Source organism: Solanum stenotomum, chromosome 4 (assembly GCF_019186545.1).
Source record: "Solanum stenotomum isolate F172 chromosome 4, ASM1918654v1, whole genome shotgun sequence".
Lineage (NCBI taxonomy): Eukaryota > Viridiplantae > Streptophyta > Magnoliopsida > Solanales > Solanaceae > Solanum > Solanum stenotomum.
This window is the reverse complement of record NC_064285.1, coordinates 64,491,740-64,505,097: the sequence shown is the minus strand read 5'-3', so window position 1 is coordinate 64,505,097 and position 13,358 is coordinate 64,491,740. Positions and strand designations below refer to the sequence as shown.

The 13,358-nt window shown below is 35.2% G+C and overlaps 2 protein-coding genes and 1 non-coding gene across 5 annotated transcripts; all 3 read right to left on the bottom strand.

The window, feature by feature from the left end:
- Positions 1-2,440: 2,440 nt before the first annotated feature.
- On the bottom strand, positions 2,441-3,847 carry LOC125862726 (uncharacterized). The gene has a single exon (XM_049542853.1). It carries the CDS (start codon positions 3,728-3,730, stop codon positions 2,687-2,689), a length of 1,044 nt encoding a protein of 347 aa, XP_049398810.1. The 5' UTR covers positions 3,731-3,847; the 3' UTR covers positions 2,441-2,686.
- Positions 3,848-4,488: 641 nt separating this feature from the next.
- Positions 4,489-11,370, bottom strand: LOC125861867 (casein kinase 1-like protein 3). 3 transcript variants are annotated; one of them, XR_007445994.1, is made up of 17 exons: positions 11,044-11,370; positions 10,904-10,944; positions 9,350-9,419; positions 9,126-9,274; positions 8,478-8,573; positions 8,304-8,374; positions 8,050-8,111; positions 7,822-7,885; positions 7,634-7,718; positions 7,405-7,531; positions 7,203-7,279; positions 6,946-7,000; positions 6,464-6,603; positions 6,144-6,309; positions 5,810-6,006; positions 4,836-5,046; positions 4,489-4,717 (listed from the first exon to the last, which is right to left on the bottom strand). XR_007445994.1 is itself a non-coding variant. In XM_049541771.1 (15 exons), the coding sequence occupies exons 1-14, from the start codon at positions 11,117-11,119 to the stop codon at positions 6,151-6,153; spliced, it is 1,272 nt and encodes a 423-aa protein (XP_049397728.1). In that variant the 5' UTR covers positions 11,120-11,370; the 3' UTR covers positions 5,499-6,006; positions 6,144-6,150. The 3 variants fall into 3 exon arrangements, 1 of the variants encoding a protein (XP_049397728.1); XR_007445993.1 differs by having other exon boundaries at positions 4,489-5,046; XM_049541771.1 differs by lacking the exons at positions 4,489-4,717; positions 4,836-5,046 and having other exon boundaries at positions 5,499-6,006.
- LOC125863541 (small nucleolar RNA snoR86) lies at positions 9,716-9,821 on the bottom strand. Its single transcript, XR_007446202.1, has one exon. It is a non-coding gene; the product is annotated as a small nucleolar RNA snoR86 (small nucleolar RNA).
- Positions 11,371-13,358: the final 1,988 nt, after the last annotated feature.

Sequence of the window (13,358 nt, the reverse complement as noted above, 5' to 3'; positions counted from 1 at the left end):
ATATAGATATCAGAAAGGCATACGACTCAGTCGAAATGGACTTTTCTAAAAATGGTTTTGATTGAGTTTGGTTTCCTGCTCAAATTTGTACAACTCTGAGGTACTCATTGATCATGAATGGTGGACTAACTAAACAACTGAGATACAAACATTGAAAAACATACAGTTAAAAGCTTGTCAGATATTCTGAATATCATATTCACAAAGAGATCAAGACATCAAATATCGTGTTTCTCAAAGTTGCTGCCTGACATTCATTGCAATCAAACATCAACTGCTTACAAGAAAAGTAGAAATACTAAACACATCATTAACACTCTAAATGTTATAAGAAGTATCCCATTTACATGAGGAATATTGTATTTCATTGAATGCCTTTCGTGATTGATAAATTGGAACCGGAGGCTCGACAAGAGAGGCTATACTATTAGAATCAAGTTCTATGGTGTAGTGGGTGGAAATCTTGTGTCTTCTACAAACCACAAAGTACTTTTGACAATTTTGGTGAGTATCATAGTGTTGCTTGATGAAGTTGTCATCTTTAATTAACGAATACCATGATTTGCAAACACGTTTGAACCTTATAAGTGATTTCACAGGAAGTTGTGTGAGTATATCAATTATGATATCATGAGGAATATTGTTTTGGGTGGAATAATTGTTTCTAGGGTTTGATACCAACAATGAATCCATCTTGTCTTAATTTATTTTGTCCAAATTATAAGTCTATTTATAAACGTACAAATCCTATTTGGACATTAATAAGATTTTGCTTTCCTACTTGTGATATGAATATACTAAACAATTATTTAATAGCTTATTTTGATTTTTATTTTTAGTGTGACAGTTAAATTATATTATAAATCATCCAAAAATCATATCATTATTTGATGAACAAAAATTGTAAATGGAGAATAGGAGTGCATGTAATCGTCGACAATAAGACACAATAAGCATCTATTCACACTACGTTTTGTTGTCTATAAATAGAGGGTTTCCTCTCATTTTAAGAGAATGAATTTTCTTGACTTCTATTATTACTAAATCTAGTATTCTAAGTGTACTTTACTGCCGTTGAGTGGTTTGCTGACATCGTGTTTTAGGTACCGATACACTAGTGAGTAAGATCATTCTATCCTGGGAAGATATATTACATTAACCTTATTTGAGGGGAATAATTTCCTTAAAGGGACACTGTGCATTCAGTGGGCTCGATTTTCTTCTTTGAGAAAAATATTTTGTATATTGTTTCTAATCTATTTCTGATTCTATTTTCTCTACTGGTTTTAATTTTCTAGTTTTGAAAATGCTCTTTAAACTTTGTTGTTTCTTATCAAGTTTTTTTGTTCTAAGTATCTTAAAAATACAAGATGAACAACAATTTCAATTATAAGGAAATATGTCAAGTTTCTTGGAGAATATATATATCCAAATTATTTTAATTGCGGTTGTAAAATGGTTAACTAACCTAACTACCTATTGGCGCCATTTTTATTCAATTTTGTGAAAGAACCAATTTGAGTTAGATAATAAATCCAATAAGAATTACTACAATAATTCACCTTTCATTTTTATAAATTAAGTAATTTTACATTTTATGTTATCGGGTCGATATCTTCAAACAGAAAATACTCTTAAAATATATGTAGAATTTTTGAAATTTAAAATAAGATATGAGATTTTATTTTTTTCTTGGTGACTCGAAGTTGCAAGTATTCAGAGTTGGAGGTGGAGGCTGTTAACTATTCAAGCAACCCCTTTTATATACGAGGAAGGAATATATGTATAACTAATACTCCCTCCGTTGCGGTTTATGTGACACATTTTTTTTAGTCCGTCCCAAAAAGAATGCCACCTTATAATTAGAAATAATTTAACTTTAAAAAAATTTCTTTACACTTAATGCAACCATACAAATATCTAAAAATTGTTTTGGATCACAAATTTCAAAAGTCTTCATTTTTCTCTTAAATACCGTATTAAATCAAATATTTACTAGTAATTAGTTGAACACCTAGGCATATAAGGTCATGTTGATTGATAAGCAATAACACCAAGATTGTATGATGCATGTTATATTGTTAGTTCTCGTTTGGTACACTACAATCCTGGGATTACTAACTTCGAAATGAGTCATCCCGCGATTTTATCTCGACTATGGAACAAAGTCATCTTAAAATTCCTAAAGATTAACACTAATGAAAGTGATTAACAACTAATCAAAGATTAATAAAAAAAATATACTAACACAAATCGTTAAGTCTCTAATTCAACCTCGCATCTCGAAATCACATAAACTTCTTGGATATTTTGAATATCATATTCACAAAGAGATCAAGACACATCATGCGTTTCTCAAGTTGCTGCCCAACGTTCATTGCAATCAAATATCAACGTTCATTCTTGAACTCATTCACAAAGATATCGAGACATCAAATATTAAAGCCATTCATGTAAAAGCTACTACTCCAATATACTTCTGCTTTTTACATTCATACAATACTAAAAAAAGAACTGAACTTTTACTGCAAAAGACATTAACAAGACTCCAATTCCTCAAGGTTAACACTAATGGCAATGATTAACTACTAATCAAAAGAACTTTTACTGCAAAAGACATTAACAAGACTCTAATTCATCAAGATTAACTCTAATGACAATGATTAACTACTAATCAAAAGAACTTTTACCTCTTCAGAATCACAGCAAAACATATTCCATCATTTTCTTTATGTCGAAACATCCAAACATCAACGTAACAATCTTCGTTTTCCTGCAGTCCATGATATTTATACAACCTTTTCCATCCATTGCAAAGCTTGTAGAAACTATTATTATACGACTCGAATTTCATCTCATAACGATTTCCAAATTCATCGTAAGTGCTCACTAGAATCCCCTCCTTTTGAAGCTTGACAGTTTCATCTTCGTTCAGATACGGAAGAATTCCATTTTTCACATCATTTCTGTGAAATGAAATCCTGTCAACTTCATATTTTAACAGCTTTTTCTCAAAAGGCTTACTGCAATCTCCAATAATATCGAGTATTTCCTCAATTTGGGGGCGTTCTGATAACTTTTCTCCATCAATGCTGTAACCAAATTCTGGTTTTGGTAACTTTTTTCCATCAATGCTGTAACCAATTTTTGAATTTTGTACGATTTGGGTCTGTGGGGTTGTTGATTCACCATCAAGATTTCTTCTTTTTGATCCCATTTTCTCCAACTCTTCTTCTTCATCAAGAATGGTGTTCATTTTCCCTAAAGCACTCTTATTTTTCAAACCCAAGTATTTTTCTGCAATTTGGGTCTCCAACTCTTTTTCTTCTTCTTCTTCTTCGTTGTCGTCATCAAGAATTGTGTTTTTTTTCACTGAACCACTCTGATTTTTCACATTAAAGCTACTTCTCCAGTGTGATGAATCAATTTTTTTATCAATTTGGGTCTCCAACTCTTCTTCTTCGTCGTTGTCATCAAGATAAATGATGTGTTTTTCCAATGAAGCACTGTGGTTTTTTTCAAGCCCAGATTCTGGTTTTGCCAATTTAGTACAACTTCCTGCCTTTTTGATTCGCGGGGTTCTTGATTTCTTCGGAAAGTCAGACAAAAAAGCTCTTTCTGGAATTTCTGATTTCATTTTTTTGCCCTCTGTTTCTTCTTCAAGAACAGGGAGGTTCATCAATGGAGAATTCCACTTTCTTTCCTCCTCCTTCTCTGGTGTTTTCGCCATGATTCGACTTTTTCTTGAAGCTCTGAAAAATCTCAGAAAGTAGTTTTGATGACTGTGAAGAAAAAAACTATAGTAATTTGAATTATAAGGAAATGTGAAGTTTCTTGGAGATTATATATATATGAGATTTCTCCAAATTGTATTTTAATGGCGGCTTTAAAATGATTTATATATACGTTAACTAACATAACTACCTATTGGCGCCATTTTTTTATTTTTATGAAAGAAGATCAAATATAAATCCAATAAAAATTACAATAATTCACCTTTTTTTTTATACAAGTTATTTACATTTTCCCATTGAGTTTAAATTATCGAGCTAATGGAGATTATTGGTAGTCTGCTCTTAAACGAGTGACATAACACTTATCTTGAATTAAATTATCTAAAAAAGAATTGTTCCTTTCTTTTGGATTTTGTTTTTCATTTTCCCATTTAACTTGTTTTCAATAATTCGAAAACAATTTATCAAATTTCGCTTTTGAATAATTGCTCGTTAAATACTTCAACATTTTTATTTAGATATATGCTCTATTTATTTTTTTACTTTTTTTCATTTCCTTATAATAGGTTAATACATTAATTTTTCATGTATTTATTTATCCCTCTAATTCTAGACAGTTGCACATTTTAGAAAGGAAAAGGGTGAATTTATAGACGATTTACTCACTTCAATTAAAAGAAAAACTAAAGTAATGGAGTAATATGAAATATAAACTGAAGATTAATAATTCAAATATGTCGCTTTATAAAGTAATAAATTATTTTTGCCGCTACTGACATTCGATTATAGAAAAATTAGATGTGTAACTAAATATTCTTGGTTATGCAAATAATGAGAGGAATATTTCAATGCTAAACGGACACTTACTGATTAATATATAACCTGGGACTTAAATGTGTAACCAAATATTCTTCCAGCACCATAGCCTCGCTGAAAACGAAATCAGCACGAACTTTGGGTGTCGAAACTCCCAGTCTCAAGTCCTGACAAGTCCAACAGGACTAGATATTCAGTTCATACGTCAGTCATTCGGAGGCTAGCTTCATTACTCGATCACAGTTGCAAAGGCAAAAAGTTTTTCAGTATGATTTCATCGCGAACCTAGCAAGTCTAGAAGCAAAGACACTTGAGACCAGGAATATAAGCTCAGGCAGAATGGTACAACCAAGGAACCAGTGAATACTTGTCCATTACATACTTGATCACTCGCACAATCAACAAACCAAACAACGCAATCACTAGTTCCTGTTCTTCTGGAGTTGATTGAATCCAAGGGAACCATTACACTGACAGAAACCACATCTCACGGGTCCTGCAAATTGCAAAAGGATGACAATAATTGAGAAGCTGACTTGATCAATAGCCAACGGACAATATGTTAACAGAAAAGTTTGAAATCTAGTCTTTTTGTTTTAAAAGAAAGTGTGAAGGCTAGTCACAGTACATATGCCAGCCTAAGCACATATAAGGGAGGTCAAAACTGCTTATTGTTAATAGGGAAATCATCTCGAGCAAATCAGACCATCAACTCACAGGAAATTACCAAATCAAAACTAACAACAAAACATTACCTGGTGGCAAGCTCACCTATTGGCCAGATGGAAACAGGATTCAAAAGAGCGATAAGACATTAATGTAAGAGTGGGATGAGTGGTGGAGAAAGAAAAGTCCATAAATCAATCTGTACATCAAAAACTTCACAATCCTTCTGATGAGAACACAGAAAGTGTTTTCATTTGTATATCACATTTCCGAACCAATCAAAAATTTCATTGCTGTACTAGATCCAATTCCATTATCAACATGTTTGCAACAAACCATTGGCTCACCACAAAATTAAGCAATAAAGATTACAACACATGCAACTTTGCAAGTAAAGAAGCAAGTGAAGAAAATAACCACCACTGTATGCACAAAAGGAACTGCACAATTTTTGACAATCGCATATGATCTATTTTACATTAGGAGACAAAGATGTCTCTAGTGCTTCATTTTTTCAGCGGACAGGAACCATCCTGATCTTAATGCAAGGATGGACCAATTTGTTTATAGTCATCTTAGGAAAAATATCTAACCCGAGCTCCCATAGATAGACAAACAGCTGCCATCTGCTTTCATGTCCAGCTCAATTCACACCACCCTCTTGAACTCATGAAATTGCAGCAGGCCATGATCAGCCACCATAGTCATCCGAACCAGCTTGTAATCATAAAATAAGTATGAGCTGCTCAATTTGAAGGCACATTAGCCCCAACTTCATCTTCATCTTATCCTGAAAAGGGAAGAAAGGATCTTTGTCATCATGAATAGAAATGCTTCTTATTCACAATTATAATTGTGATGTCTAATAATGTGCCACCTGACCCCAAAGCATAGCCATAGAAACATGAAGTAGAGAAAGAAGAGAACCTTTTTATCACTTTGCAGAAGAAATACGTCGCAAGGAGGACATCCAGCTGCTGCCTCCATTATCACCATCATGTGTTGTTTCAGTGGGTAAAACAGGTTTTGTGGCATTTGCTCTTGGTAAAACAGGAGCCAATGAAGAAGATGGCATATGAGCACTACTTAATACCTACATTATGAAAGGGAAATTAGTGAGAAGCCTACTTGGGCTGAGATAATAGGTAGAAGACTAATAATGAGACATGGTAAATAGCCAATGCTTAATGCGAAAAATGCTTTATCTGAAACAAGGCTATCAAAAGATTGGCAGAAGTATCACTCACATTTCTCTCAAGATTGGCGGGAGTTAAATTCCTGTTTGTTGGTGACTTAAATTGCATCCGAATTCCAGGACTCGAAGGATTATTTGGCCTTATGCGATCAGTCACCTCAGCAACATAAGGTCCATTGTTGCCTGTAGAAACTGTAGAAGGAACAGTTCAGCTGATTTAACCTAATTACATCAACAGAAATTAACATGACATCCAAAACAAAATTGAAGTATGTTTTCTACTAGCATACTTCTATCTCAAGTCTTCTCTTAATTTATCTGCAAGTCTGCATACACTTTTTGATAAAGCAAGTCTGCATACACTTTACTGCTGGATTATAAGCACTCAACCCAGAATAAAGGAAACCATTTTGTGCGGGTAGAATGGATGTAAACCATATTCACAACCCACAAAAAATAACATCTTTCGCTTTTTAAAGTACTACATAGTTCTCCTCATTCGTAGAAATATTTCCAAGAGTTTTAGTTATCAACCTTGACGCTTTTCAACATCCATTGGAATTGCTCGGCTACTTTCACCACCAACTTGCTGCAAAATCACAGAACAGTCAAAATTTTGATTAAAAACAGCTCATGAAGCAAGCCTTGACTAAAAAGTTGTACTATTAAGCTTGTTCATTTAAGGAACAAGAAGAAAAGTACAAGCTCAAATTATAGCATGCCATCAAGTTGAGAAGTGATTAATCATAGTTAAAATGAATTCAGGAAACAGGACAAGCTAAAAAAGATACCCGATGCTGTGATTTACTTGTTTGTGCCTGTTGGTACTTTAGGATGGTCCAATCAAATATGTAATCAAATTCATATCCTGCGTGACACATAGATGTACATCAGTTGAACTTCTGCAGATAGATTTCAATGTACTCAGGAGGGTATTTATTAAAGAACTCTGGTATTGTCCAAGGAGTTGATGAAGCTTGACTTTAGGCATACCTTGACGGGTAAAAAGTTCACGAAAGAGGCGCTTTAAGAATCCATAATCAGGTCGCTGATCAAATGTCAATGAATGACAGTAATGGAAGTACGAAGCAAACTCAACAGGATGAGACTTGCATAAAACCTTCACCAGGAAATAGTACAAAAGAGTCAGAATAAGAACCTATTGTTTTAAAAAATAAGAGAGAAGGAGCAGTGGCAAGGGAAGCTATTCAGGTACACATGCCTCAATAGGAGTTGATAACTTCTTTTGACATATTTTGTCATACTTTTGCTTCTTTGTGGCAGCTTTTAGACCCTGCCATGGGAGGCTATTGAAGAACCAATATGTTGGTCAAAAGAATATTTGATACATATGTGCATGTATAAGGACCAAGGAATAAAAAGGTTTAATCTAATTGAAAAACCACACACCTGCCTCTCAAGAAATAAAGGAGAACATATCCAAGAGATTCTAAATCATCCCGCCGACTTTGCTCTGTATAACATAAAGAGGACATTGAAATGTTAAGACATATTTTATTTTAATAACCCTCTTCTTCACAGGCAGGAATAAAGGTTAATTATTTTCCTTGCCAAATACTTTACGGGTTTTACGATGGGGAGAGAGAAACAATCAAGGAAAAGAGCATCTGCTCTCACCAATTCCGAGATGAGTATTACAACTGGCATAGCGTGCTGTTCCAGTTAAATTTTTGTTCTCTCTGTACAGAAGAAAAGATATTAAAATTAGATCCATAACTCTGCATCTAAGAAATGATCAATGTTCTCTCTTCTAAGTTTTAACCAAACAAAATTAGAATCAGACGTTACACTTATGAGTACACACTTGGAAGCTTAAAGCTAAATGATAAATGATGAAAAAAGTTCAGATTAGCATATTCAAAAACTTATACCTGTAAGGAATATGGCGATTTGTAGTCACATCACGGTATCTTTTAGCAAGACCAAAATCAATAATATAAACCTGAAAATTACATAATGACAATAGGATTCAATCAGAAGAAAAGAAAAAAAGCAAACTAACTAATAAACCAATAAAAACTAAAAAGAGAACGAAAGAAAGTCACCTGATTTGCTTTCCGACCAAGACCCATCAGAAAGTTGTCAGGCTTAATATCCCTGTGTAGAAAGCCCTTAGAATGTACATATTCGATTCTGGTAATCTGAGAAAAGGAGAGGCAGAAGAACCTGATCAGCCAAGCTGCTAATAAGGAAAACAGCAAGTAATTTTTTATAAAAAAGTGACCATGTTGGTAAAAACACTCTCGCAATGCATTCCAAAGGTCCTAAATATTTACCAATAAGTATATATTAAAATATAATAGTTCTCCAATATCTATGTGACATGAAAATCACTGAGAGAGAACAAAACAAAACTTTGGTGCAGCTCTATTAGTCTGTATCCTGAAAATATTAAGTCAACATAATTGCTGAGAGCGACAATGGATAAGAATATCACAGGGAGAGAAAAGTCCAATATGTAGAAAAAGCAACTAATTGGCCGACGGGTCATGTTCCTAAACAAAGACCCTTGTTCCTAACCAAAGACCCATTTCACCTGATCAAAATCTGGAACAAGCTTCCACCTATCATGGAACATGGGCCAAAGTCAAAGTGGTATACCTTAGCTACGCCTTTGACATGATGTAAAGCTCTTATCAAACAGAAACACAGTAGCATGAACATTATAAAGTGTTAAGGGAAACTGCTGTTACCATCTGGTCAGCCAACATTAAAACAGTCTTCAATGAAAGCTTCCGGTCACAATAGACAAAGAGATCTTCCAAGCTAGGACCCAATAAATCCATGACCAGAACATTGTCATCACCATCCACACCAGACCATTTTATATGTGGTACACCACCTAGAAAGGAGCAAACTATAAATTACACCATAATCTGTATATCTATCCATAAAGTGCACAATATCCAAAACATACTTCCTCCCTGGAGAATATTGTATAACTTGGCCTCATAGAGAAGTTGAGGATGTTTGGTCTTATTGTTCTCCTACAAAAAGTTTTGGTAGAGAAAGGAACCTGTAGTGTTAGATCCTACCAAGATGTGAACACCGCGTAATATTAAAAGTAATTAAAAAGATACTAAGAATGCAAATAGACAGTCAAAGGCGAAAAAGAAGAAACAGTAAAGGAAGTGCAAAAATAATTCAACATGGTCACAATATAATTGCAATCAATGAAATTCGAGTGCCCGACTGAGAAATTAAATGATTTAGACTAGGAAGAATGCATACTTATATCTAATTTTATTTTATTTTTGAAATTGAAACATGTTGTAATATGGGAAATTTAGCGATTTGTTCAAGGCCGTAACCAAAACGAGAAGTATTTGAAAGGCGCAGAGAATCGCTTTTAATGTTATATGATAAACACACTCTTTAATAACTCCCTCCGTTTCAATTTGTTTTTTTGGTATTAACTAGACATTAAGAAAATAAAGAAGAATTTTGAATTTGTGGTCTTAAATTAAAGATTTGTAGAATGTACCAAGATATCCTTTAATCTTGTGCCGAGGAGGATCTATGTAGAAGGGTTGGGGGTGCCACAACACACGGATGTCTCGCTTGAAGCTTTGTACATATATGTATACCCATATATATGTATAAGGAATTGTAAAAGCATTAAGTGTGGCACCCAGAGAAACAACGGAGCTCAAGGCGCTTGTGCTTAAAGCTAAGCTTTTACTCCTTGCAACGCAAATTCGAATCCCATTGGGTTCATTTTCTAAAACTATTTTAGCATGTTGCATTCATTATTAAAAAGGTTGTGGTTATATACTTAGTTGCGCGGACTCTTCACTTTTGATGCCGCACCCGTCTCGGATTCTTCAAAAATACACTACTTTTGGCAAATCCAACACACACCCGTTGGCATTTTTGAAGAGTCCGAGAAACATAGGTTATATAGAATAGAACCCTAGACCTCTTCTAATTAACAAAATTAACTATACCAAGTAGACAAGGCTTTAACTTGTGTTAAGAATTGTTGATCAATACTATTTTAAGTTTTCCTCTTGACACCGCTTTCCCAAAATGCTCCATCCGTTACCTTTCAAAGCAACGTGGCCATGTGGAAGACTGAAATTAAGAAGTTCCCAAAAGAGAAAAAAAAAATCTTTTTGAAACGGATGTAAGACTAACAACTTAACGGATGTAATACTAACAAATTAAAACGGAGGCAGTATCAGTTATCACATGCAGCCAAAAGACTCTAACCATTGCTATCTTCTATCTCAGAGGCATATTAACCTAGTGTTTTTGGCTCATCGTCTCTGCTGGAATTTGAACCTCATTAACCACTAAGCCACACACACTACAAGCACCAAGTACAAAGTTTACCGCATGATCCAATTATAATAAACTTCACTAGTTAATTTTCTGATGCACAAAGCACATACAACATGAAAACCAATCACTCACAAAAAAAAAAAAAAAAAGTCAATAAAATTCATAGCTCAAGCTAATAAAAACTCACAATTTTGACAGCGACGATCTCAAATGAATCAATATGCGTAGCTGCAAAATTACAAAATTCACACATGATCATTATAAAACTCACCACAAACTCTGTAAACAAAACATATACACTTTGCTACCTTAACAAATAACACTTACCGAGAAAAATTTCACCAAAAGATCCACTACCGATTTTTCGTCCGAGCTTGAATTTACCTCCGACGATCCTATCCATATCTCAGATCGACGGCTTAGATCAGATCAGACTCTTCACAGATCATGAAAAAAAACCGAAAACTCTTTTGAAGATTCGGCGACGCGCAAACAGCAATCACACACAGATTTGATTGAAGAAGAAGAAAACGGAGTTGTAATCGAAGCAAATAACACCGGCGAAGAACTCGAAGATTTTCCGGTGAAGAAAACAAAAGTCGGCGGAGAAGAGTTTCGGGGGGTGGGGGGGTTAGGGATAACAGAGAGAGTATTATTTTGTGTGTATATATTTGCTGTGTGATTACGTTACGGTTTCACTAGAGCAAATGAGAAAAGAGGATAAAGGTTCCACGTGGATGACTAAATTGTGGATGATTTTCTTTGCAATTTGACTTTGTGGCCCATTGGAACAATGGGTTGTAGTTTGGTTAAGGATTTGGGCCTAGCCTAGGTTCGTCGTACGACAACATATTCAGTATAATTTCGTATTATGAAAATAATAAAGTGTAATATATATGCAGACCTTAATTCCATAAAGTAGGACATGAAAATGATAAAATGTATGCGGACCTTAATTTCGTAAAATATGATATGAAAATGATAAAGTGTATGTGATCTTACTCTACCTCAGAGGTTGTACCCGTTCAACTGTTTAATAATAAAGAATGAAACTTGTATTTTTGTGTTTAATCTATACCTAATTTGGTGGTGATCGATAGGAGAACCTTTGTTTAGAGGTGGTAATATTAGTTCATAATCATGAAAATATATATAAATGGAAAAATTGATATAGTATGGCGGTCAACGATTTAAATGATCTAATTTTGAACTATATGATCCTAAATGCATTACAAGTATAGTCAAACCCTAAAATTTCACTCATCATTTACTCCTTTCTATACTGGCGCTAAACCAGATTTACCAGCGGATAGTTGAAAAATGATACGATCATGGACCAATTTTGGTTCTTCTTTATATCAAAACAAATTGAATTTGAAAGGGCACCACTTTTTTTTTACTTTATATTCAGCCTCCAACCCAAGGTGCTTTTCGAAAAGGTCAGCGGGGTAAACCAAAAAAACTTGTTTTTTATGCCCCGTGACCATCAGTAGAATGCTACTTACAAGTTGGTCAGGATATACAAGGTAATTTTTTGCAGAGGGAGTTTGGACAAACACCCTGGCCTCTCCTAAATCCGCCCATGTGACGGTGACCTCTTCATCGACGCCAACCCTAGTCCGTCCTAAAATCGCCATCAATCACCCGTGACGCCACCCCTGGTCCATCCTAAAATCGCCATCAATCACTTGTGACGCCACCCCTGGTCCATCCTAAAATCGCCATCAATCACACGTGACGCCACCCCTGGTCCGTCCTAAAATTGCCATCAATCACCCGTGACGCCACCCCTAGTCCGTCCTAAAATCGCCATCAATCACCCGTGACGCCANTATAAATGGAAAAAATGATATGGTATGGCGGTCAACGATTTAAATGATCTAATTTTGAACTATATGATCCTAAATGCATTACAAGTATAGTCTAACCCTAAAATTTCACTCATCATTTACTCCTTTCTATACTGGCGCTAAACCAGATTTACCAGCGGATAGTTGAAAAATGATACGATCATGGACCAATTTTGGTTCTTCTTTATATCAAAACAAATTGAATTTGAAAGGGCACCACTTTTTTTTATTTTATATTCAGCCTCCGACCCAAGGTGTTTTTAGAAAAAGGTCAGCAGGGTAAACCAAAAAGACTTGTTTTTTATGCCCCGTGACCATCAGTAGGATGCTACTTACGAGTTGGTCAGGATATACAAGGTAATTTTTGGCGGAGGGAGTTTGGACAAACACCCTGGCCCCTCCTAAATCCGCCCATGTGACGACAACCTCTTCATCGACGCCAACCCTAGTCCGTCCTAAAATCACCATCAATCACCTGTGACGCCACCCCTGGTCTGTCCTAAAATCGCCATCAATCACCTGTGACGCCTCCCCTGGTCCATTCTAAAATCTCCATCAATCACACGTGACGCCACCCCTGGTCCGTCCTAAAATTGCCATCAATCACCCGTGACGCCACCCTAGTCCGTCCTAAAATCGCCATCAATCACCCGTGACGCCACCCCTGGTTCGTCCTAAAATCCTCATCAATCATCGTGACCCCACCTTTGTCTTTTCCACCACCTTGAAATACCATTACAAGCGACACCTGCTTCTTCTTTCTCCGCTCCATAATAGCAAATAAATTTTAGA

Coding starts and splice junctions, on each gene's coding strand:
- LOC125862726 (XM_049542853.1), bottom strand. CDS start 3,730: ATGGCGAAAACACCAGAGAAGGAGGAGGAAAGAAAGTGGAATTCTCCA.
- LOC125861867 (XM_049541771.1), bottom strand. CDS start 11,119: ATGGATAGGATCGTCGGAGGTAAATTCAAGCTCGGACGAAAAATCGGT. Junction 7,886..8,049: donor TAATACTCATCTCGGAATTG/GTGAGAGCAGAT, acceptor TATGTTATACAG/AGCAAAGTCGGCGGGATGAT. Junction 7,532..7,633: donor AGTTATCAACTCCTATTGAG/GCATGTGTACCT, acceptor TTCCTGGTGAAG/GTTTTATGCAAGTCTCATCC.